This window comes from Syngnathoides biaculeatus, chromosome 5 (genome assembly GCF_019802595.1).
Source record: "Syngnathoides biaculeatus isolate LvHL_M chromosome 5, ASM1980259v1, whole genome shotgun sequence".
Lineage (NCBI taxonomy): Eukaryota > Metazoa > Chordata > Actinopteri > Syngnathiformes > Syngnathidae > Syngnathoides > Syngnathoides biaculeatus.
Window position 1 is genome coordinate 2,373,366 of NC_084644.1, and position 9,585 is coordinate 2,382,950.

Genomic DNA, 9,585 nt, shown 5'->3' on the forward strand with positions numbered 1-9,585 from the left:
AGATAGTCATCAATCACCCTCAATCGAGCTGTCACCGGTAGGCAGAGATCCAGCTGGAGAGCACGGGAGAAGGAGAGGTGGAGGAGGAGGAGGCATGAGGGATGGGGATGGTGGTGGTGGTGGGGTGGGGGGAGTACATCATCATTAATTTGAGGAGTGACCCCAGGGGCCTTTCACATGTCTCAACCCGGGACTCCCTAAGCAAGCACAACTCGTGAACTCCAGGGAAGGAGCTCGACTTTTTTTGGGTGCTAACCAGTTTGGCCGTGACAACATTGTCACAACCTCAGCCAAGATAAGACAGGATAGATAGATAGATAGATAGATAGATAGATAGATAGATAGATAGATAGATAGATAGATAGATAGATAGATAGATAGATAGATAGATAGATAGATAGATAGATAGATAGATAGATAGATAGATAACGTCATTTGCATGCGTTGAGGACTGATATGAATAATCTTAATTGAGCTTAATCCAATACACCATAAACCATATACTGATGGCAGTGATCGGGCAATTGTATTTTTTTTTCTTTTTTAATTCACTTTGATTAACTTTAAAACACATCTCAAGCACGGACTTCCCTTAAACGCTACTTTTCTCTTTTCCAATTATTAAAAGCTTTTTCTTATAGTAGTAGGAATAGGAATAAGAAAGTTACAGTCTGATCATTTTAGAGTGACAAACCTGTGACGTCATAGGCGCTGCCTCTTAAAACAACCTGCATCCGCCGCTGACGTCTTTTATACAACTTTTTTTTTTTTTTTTACAACGCAAAAATGCATATGGGACAACAAAGTTATCACCGGTGATCCGATAGCTTCCTTCACTATGCTTTGATCAACGTGACGGACAATTTTCGTCGTAAATGCGCCGCAGCTCTTTCCTCTCGCTTTATTTATTTATTTTATTTTTTTTTTTTTCTTTGAAAGGTGTTCGAGTGGGGGAGCATTTTACACAAATTAAACATGGTACTGTGCTTCGCCCTATAAGCATCCAAGAAGCTGCCTGAGCTTGGCAATCAATTGGTGGAGTGCAGCAGCAGCAGCAGCAGCAGCAGCAGCGGCAGCGGCAGCCTGCGCGACTGAAGTCTCGCTTGATTTCTGGATATTGGGGGACCTCTCTACCATGTCATATCCGCAATTTGGATATCCATATTCGTCAGCTCCGCAAGTAAGTCCGTGCAACTTGTTTCACCGACAAAGAAAAATGATTTCGGTTGAAATGACAGCGGTCGGTGACGTGGTGTTGGTGATTTGCGCACTTTACGCGAGAATCCGGGACACGTGTCGAGGATGGGAAAGGCTTTTTCTCTGCACTAATTTTGCACCTGCAAAGGTAGAAAACGGAGGTTAGCGTAAAAAAAAAGATAAGAAAAGAAACCTCCAGTGTGCTGTTGATTTCATTTTGACGGGCAAACAGACTTTCAGTTATCGGCAGTGCGCACATGACAACTTGCTCAGTACAAGTCACGTTCATGTTCAAACTAAGCTGCTATTTTTTTTTTTTTTTTTTTGGCTTCATGCCATTAGCAGATGTTGTACTTAACCTAAATGTTTTCACGCGTGTATATGCCTCTTCGCGTTTTATCTCATATGAAGGGGAAATAGAATAAAAGATGAAAGACGTGCGTCCTTTTCTGTTAACTATATGAAGCGAGACCTGTAAATTATCAATTTTTTTTTTTTTTTTTGCATTCAATGGTTCCAACTTCCACGCATGAGTTGAAACTTGGTGGGTTTTTTTTTTTATTTTTTAATGAAACGAGCTCTTCTTTTTTCTCTTCTTTTTTTTTTTTTTTTTTTTTTACCTCCACGCAGTTCCTGATGACAAGCAACTCCCTAACCACTTGCTGCGAGTCCACCGGCAGATCCATCGCCGACTCCGGAGTGGCGGCGTCCGGGCAGACGCCCGTCTACTGCCCGGTGTACGAGAGCCGACTCCTGGCCACCGCCAGGCACGAGCTCAGCTCGGCCGCCGCGCTGGGCATGTACGGGAGCCCTTACACCGGCACTCAAGGTTACGGAAACTACGTTACATATGGAACGGACGCCTCAGCTTTCTACTCGCTGGTGAGTTGTTGTTGTTGTTGTTGTTTTTTTTTTTTTTTTTTTTTGGCATTGATGAATGGATCTTTGCAGTCGCGCCTCTGTGTAAGAAAGCTGCGCCTGTCTGCATGCTGGCTCAATGTTGGAGCGTTTTATCACTTGGTAAACTCACGTTGTGGTTTCTCAGATTTCATTTTATTTTTTCTCATGCTTGAATGAATGCAGAAAAAAGAACAAAATCGTCAACTTTATTTTTTCAGCATGACATGTAGGGGCAATTGTCTTGTTTGTGGATAGCAAGTAAAAGAGAAAATAAATGAGTGTGGATTTCTAAATTAGTGTTTGAAGTTGAATAGACAAAATAATGCATGATCTTGTGTTATGAAGAATGTATTGCTAGTGACGTTCATCGAAAAGGGTCTCAGTGTTCTGAATAATTTTAAAGCACTTGTTACAGGGATTTTGTTTGAATTCTGCTCCTAATATCTCACATATTTAGTAAATTATGATTTGAATCTTTTAAGCGGCACCTCAGTATTGATATCATTTGTTACGAAACAAAGATGTGTCTTCTTTTAACTGTATGCTCAGAAAGCACAAGCTCCACCAAATGGTAAAAAATAAATATTACTCCAATGAGCATTTCCTGTTTTCTTGTGACCGAGTCAATATTTTTCAATAAACTGAAATGATTGTCAATCGTTTTAACTAACGGAGTCGACGTGGGTGACGTCGTTTTCAAGTCCAGCTTCATTTTCTTGACTGCTTTACAGGGTACATTCGACACAAAAGATGCCACAGCCTCTGCACATGCAGGAATAGCCCAAGCGACGGCCTACTACCCCTACGATCCCACCCTGGGACAATATCAGTATGACAGGTAATTTGTCTTTTGATAAATTCACTTGAAATTCGTGAGAACTATTTTGTGCATTTTCTTAAGGTGAAGTTGTTCTGGAGATGTGTAGCAGAGTTGCAGCGGCTCAGAAAACATTTGCGAGACGTTTGGGAATGACTTTAAAACATGAGAATGTTGGTTTACATCATGAGGGTGATATTGAAAAGGACAAGTTTGTTGTGTGATGAGGCGAAATGCCTGGATGTTAATGCTGATGAACTTTTAGACAGCGTTGGACAGAAACATGGAAGATGCTTTATATTTTGAGAGGCGTGGTATGATTGCTGAACTGTGCCAAAAGGGCTTCCGTTTTTCACAAGTTGACCAAATTCAGTGTAAAGTGTGTGAGGTGCACCCTAGCAATAAAAGGCCTGCGTGTCAGCCGAGGCGGACGATCTGGCCCTCGGATGAACAAGGAGGCCTTCAGCAGTTGCATTGGATTCTCCCGCCTTTTTTTCCCGAGGGCTCATCATTACACCTCATAAAGCAATTGTACAATCTATTTTGTTTGCCAGAGGAGCAAACGGGATGAGCAAAGGTGCATCTCCCTCCTTCCGATTCCCTGAGCAGCGCTTGACCCTCGCTCAGCAATTCAAAGCAGGAAGGCCTCATAAAAGGCTCCCCCGAGAGGAGTTTTACAGCTCTCTGCTGACTGACTATCAACACTGTGCATTTTAAATGTCGGGGATGTATTTGCGGGAGGAGGGCGGGAGGCAGACCAAGTGCACTTTGTGATTGCCTCCACAATACACCGCTGGTCGTTTATGGGTATGAAGGAGTTTTTATTTTACCTTCTGAATGTTATGAATGACATTTATATTTCATGTGGTTACTGATCTCGTGGCTTTGCTCGGATTATTATTATTCTTGTTTATTTTTCAGGAAACGAATGTGCCCTCACCCACCTTTTGCTTTTTTATGGAATACACAGTCCTATACTTTGCGCTCTGGAAACAGAATAAGTGTGCCATTCACATACATTCCAGAGGATCTCGTTGCAATTGCGGGTGTTTTCTTTTCGCGAGCAGATACGGTTCCATGGACGGAGGGCCTAGGCGCAAGAACGCCACTCGTGAGACAACGAGCACGCTTAAGGCCTGGCTGCAGGAACACAGGAAGAACCCTTATCCCACCAAAGGTGAAAAGATCATGCTGGCCATCATCACCAAGATGACGCTGACACAGGTGTCCACCTGGTTTGCCAACGCCAGGAGGAGGCTGAAGAAGGAGAACAAGATGACATGGCCGCCCAGAAACAAGGGCTCCGAGGAGAAGCGATACGACGAGGACGACGACGCCTCTCAGGAGGAGCAGATCAAAAGCGAAAGTCAGGAAAACGGTCAGTGTCGCAGCGGCGGTCCGGGCTCGTTTAACTTTTTCTGAAACCGTTGAGCAAGGTTGGACAAGGAGTCTCGTGTTGAGTACTTTACGGCATTTTAGTCTTGAGGTTTCTTTTTGGAACACAGACACATTATATCGAATGCTTTAAAGGGAAGGAAAGTTAACCGCATATTTTCTGAATCAGATTGTAATGTAATGGAACGATTTAATCACATAGCATTTGTGAAGTAATGGGAAAACAATCAAAGGATGTCGATCGAAAGAGCAAAAATACGTCATAACGTTTTTTTTCTCAAAAGGGAAATCAATTGTTGGCCTTGAATGCTTAACGTGCAGACTTTATATTCATGTTTAATGTATTCAAATGGATCTAGTAATGAACATTCTATGATGACACTTTTTTTATAATCATTCTTAATTGCTCTTTATGACAACTAAAAATGGATAACAGAGAAGGCTTTTGCAGTATAGTTTTCATTTCCTCTATTGAACAAACTGCATTTACAATTTTGATGATTTGTTGATGGCTATTTTTCCAAATCTGTCAGGTGCAACTTTTCTGGGTTTCCACTGAAATTTACGATTTATTTATTGTCATGCACTGAAAAAAAAATGCTTTTATTCTGTGTGCAGAGGAAAGTGGTTTTGATCAGATAACGTGAGGCTGGACTATCACTGGACTTGTATGATTCTGAATGGACTGAGAGTGGCTGATGCTGTTATCAGATACCTTGTTGCCATCCTTCATGCTCTGACTGCCTGTATTCTCCCCCCCCAGATAGTCGAGGTCAATCCAATAAAGATCTCCAGCTGAGCGACCTGGAAGACTTTGACACTCTGGAGTCAGAGAGTTCCGAGTGTGAGTTGAAGCACAGATACCACATGAACCCTCACATGACAACGACCAGCGACTGTCCCGCCGAGCACCTCATCAAAGACGCGTCCGTCAAAATGTCGGGCCCGGTTTTGCTCGGGGGGGAGCGGGACTTGAGTAGTAAAAGTTGTCTGAAAACCAACCAGGAGGATTTCCAGGCGGAAAGCAGAGCGCAACCAAAGTCTTCTTACGGCCAACAGCCGCAGCACCACATCGTAGACGGCAAACCTCGGATCTGGTCTCTGGCCCAGACGGCGACCTCCTTGGTCCAGACTGATTACCCTTCCTGTATGCTGAGGTGTCAAGTACCCCCCTCCTCCTCACTCAGCCCACCCCCTGTCGCTACGTCACCCGCCCCGGGCCTGGACCACAGGCAGGACTCGCCTGTCACCACACTGAGAAACTGGGTGGACGGGGTCTTCCACGACCCCTTGTTCAGGCACAGCACTTTGAGCCAGGCACTGACCCACTCCACCGTATCCTGGAGCAGCAGCACCACCAAAGGATCCATCTTGGAGGCCCAGAAGAGTCCGGGGGTTCTGCAGCACGAGCAGGATTCGGCCAAAGACGCTGCCATGACTTTCAAAACTATTAACAAACTCTTTTGTTCGTAAAAACACCAACACAAATAATTTATTTAAAAAAAAAAAAAGGACAAAAACACCTGGGATGGACGCGATACGTCGCCTTTTTGCTGGTACATTCTTTAACACAATGAACTATTCCAATTGATCCAGATTTGGGATTTTTTTTTTTTTTTCAAAGCACGCGCACAAATGATCAAATTGTATAAAATGTTTACATCTCGGGACAATATCTTGAGGTTTACAATATTTATTATTTACTTTACTTTTGTCCCTGTACGCATGCAAATATCATTAAAATAATTTGGAGGATCACTCGTAAATAAAATAAAAAGGTCTCACAGATCGCACATCTCTCCGAATGTTGGATGCGTTTCAACATTGTTCACTGAAAATAAAGTTTAAAAAATGAAATAGACAGTTCTGAGGGAAAATGTTAAGGAAGAGGGATTCCACAAATGAAGATGATGTTTATTTAATGATTAATACATGGAATTGTCTTCATCATTTTGAAAAGAAACCCCAAACAGGCACAGCGGTCTCCTTAAAATGTCTCATTTCAGAAGCGAGCCCCGAAGACAGGCCAATATTAAAGCTGTGCCTCATTACTTCCATCTAAACAGACTGTAATTGGGATGTAGGTGGACATTTTCCAGGCCACCTCATTGATTTCCCCTCTCAACTCTTCCTGATGTTCGCCGTTCTCACCCTCGTCCGCGGTGCAGCTGTCAAATCGCTAAGTTATTCGCCAGGCGTCCATTAATGGCTTCAGAAAAGGAGCTCCAATGAGATAATTTGAAGTTTTCGCTTCTGACGCCGGCTCCTCAATTTCCCTCGGACGACATCCTGGAAGCAAAAGGTCTGGATGTCGATTCTTCCGCGGCTGAAGAAAGTGAAAGGGAGGCGTTGTCGAAAAGTGAAAAGGGCAAAGGAACTCGAATTAGTTGCTGTAGATAAAAGGGCAAATAGAGGAAAAAGAGTCAAGGGTACTTGACAGTAATGGCAAAAGTGGAGCTCTCATGGGACTCTGTCCTAGAGGAGGCGGGGGTGTCAGGAGTGGGGGGCCTTCAGAAATGAATTTTAATGGGGGGAAAAGAGGGGGCGATGCATTGAGCCCCCTGCATGGAAAAAAAAAAAAACTGTAATGGGATTTGTTATAATACCGAAGCATTAATAAATGTATTCAATTTTATAAAAGGAGGAAAAACAGCGAAGAAAGTTGATTTATGATGAGAAAATAAAACCCCCCGATTTGACAGATATGCTGGGTTAATTGGTACTTAATTATTACAGGACACAATGGTTGCCTGATAAGACAACCCTGCCACAATGTTTGATTAATTTAGCATGAAGGTACATTTTATTAGACCTGAAATGAGGCTCTTTTCTTTTTTTTAATTGACAGAAGAAGAGAGAAGCGGATAGGAAGAAATGAGAGGGAGTGCAGAGCTAAATCATTCAGCCGTGTCAAACACGAACACACACACGGCGCATGATGGTAAATTAACAGGCGCCTTTTACATACAGACCATATAAAACTGTAATCAGCGACGCGTTACTTTTCATTAAGCGGCTTTGACAGTAGCATATTGGGGAGGGAGGGCACCAGTGAGGGGTGGGGTGGGGTGGTGTGGGGGGGGGGGCGAGTTTCCTCAGCCCAAATAAACTGAAACACAGAGTCATAAGATAATTCCTTAAGCTCCATTAACAACTCTTAGCCGCAGGAAATGGGCTCCTCTGAAAACATCTCCAAATCTAAAAGCTTTATCGACCTGGCAAACCTCAGCTGATGGTGGGTCCCCCCCCCCCCCATCACACCCCACGTCTCTCTCTCTCTCTCTCTCTCTCTCTCTCGCACACGCTCTTTAAGGGACAAAAACATCCAAGTGAGGTAATAGACTTTGACACAATACATTAAATGGCGAATGAGAAAAGTGGGAAATAAAGGGCACTCTTAAATGCCTTTTAAACGCGACCAATTAGAGGTTTAAAACTTGAATAAGACGTAGGCCTTTGGCATATGGCTGCCTGAGCGAGCTGACTCAAAGGCTTAATAACAAGCTTGAGCTCACGCTCCGAGTAAGATGTGGGCTAAATTCCTGCAACGCGATACTTCCTGCAGCAAAAAGCCCTCTGAAGTAATGATAACCATGGCAACCACCAAGTTTCCAAGACACTACCTTAAAAACAACCCAAAAAAAGTTGTAGTTTATTGGGGGAAAACACTGGCAGCTCAATTTACAGAATTTTTTTTTTTAAATATGAAAAAAATGGAAACACCTTTACCAAATGCCCTGTATATTTTACCATATAAAATGTTAAACTTTAAAAAAAAAGATATATTAAACAGCTCTTTTCTGCTGGATAAACCTTACTTGGTGCTAATTAAATTGTCTAATAATCAATTAACATAAACACGCATGAACAACAACAATTAGTGTATTTATTGCTGCAAGTTCAACATTGCACAGTGCAATGTTTTCTGGGAAGTGGAAATTTTTGATAAAAATGTTCTATTAGGATATATAGGGGAACAAAATGGGCATTGTTTTCTTCATTATATAAAAATATGCATTCATCCATCAATCCATTCTCTTAGCCACTTATCCTCACGAGGGTCGTTGGGAGTGCTGGAGCCTATCCCATTTGTCAATGGGCGGGAGGCAGGGTACACCCTAAACTGGTTACCAGGCAATTGCTGGGCACATAGAGACAAACAGCCGCATTCACAATCACACCAAGGGTCAATTTAGAATGTCCAATTAATGCTGCAAGTTTTTGGGACGTGGGAGTAAACTGGAGTGCCTGGAGAAAACTCCACGCAAGCAAAAAAACAAACAAACAAAAAAAAAAATAAATAAATATATATATATATATAAAGAGAGAGAGAGAGAGAGAGAGAAATTAATCAGCCAATTAATTTATTATCAGCCTTTTTGTCAGTCAAATATTTGACACGACAGTGGGCAAATTTAAATAAATAAATAAATACATTTGGTCCGCAAGTTTTATTCTACAGTCATCTCATCATCTAGAATGGAATATGATGTTTTTCACAAATTTGTATTTTTAGATTTCCGTTTGTGAATGGTTAAATAATGAAAAAAAAACCATTCAATCTTTATCTATTGACATTCGTTTTCTGTCATGATTTTTCAGCATCTATTTCATTTTGCCATCAAGCACCTTCTCCAAAAAGACACACGTCGATCCAGACTTTTTTTTTTTTTGTCACCACAGAACAATCAGCGGCCGTGAGCGTCCCCCGAGAGGCGCAGTCTGGGTCAGGTTAATGCCACGTTGACCCTGAGCCATAAATATATTTACACACCATTACACGTCAGTCTACAAACTCTCTCCGTCTCTCCCTACACACAAGGATCGTATAAGGCTCATAAGGCCGGATTGAATATTTCATCCATAGACTGATATGCATTCATGACGTGAGAATTGCATTGCTGTGATTGGATGAAAACATGAACCATGGCAGTGTGAAAAGAGAGCACTGGCATATTTTTACTTGATAGTCAATAATCAGATCAGTGGCCTGGATGCCCTTTCTAGATTGCAAAATATAATCTGTAAAATATGTTTAAAATTGTGGGCCTCTCATATAAAGTACCCTTTTTGAAATGCCTGTTTTCTTTTTTTCCTAATTAAATGATATTTAAACACCAAATACTGATTTTTTTTTCTGGATAAATATTTTCAAATATATATATTTTTGAAAAAAAAATGATTTCACATAATGTTTGAATAGTTGTCAGTGCTTTTTTTTAAAATTGATTAATAGTACAGCACATTTCCCTGTGATTTACAGTACGTGTTAAACT

The 9,585-nt window shown here is 41.8% G+C and overlaps 1 protein-coding gene across 1 annotated transcript; it reads left to right on the plus strand.

The window, feature by feature from the left end:
• The first annotated feature begins 911 nt into the window (after nucleotides 1–911).
• irx4a (iroquois homeobox 4a) lies at nucleotides 912–6,212 on the plus strand. Its single transcript, XM_061820186.1, has 5 exons — nucleotides 912–1,180; nucleotides 1,828–2,079; nucleotides 2,829–2,935; nucleotides 3,982–4,292; nucleotides 5,073–6,212. The coding sequence occupies exons 1-5, from the start codon at nucleotides 1,136–1,138 to the stop codon at nucleotides 5,780–5,782; spliced, it is 1,425 nt and encodes a 474-aa protein (XP_061676170.1). The 5' UTR covers nucleotides 912–1,135; the 3' UTR covers nucleotides 5,783–6,212.
• The last annotated feature ends 3,373 nt before the right edge of the window (nucleotides 6,213–9,585 follow it).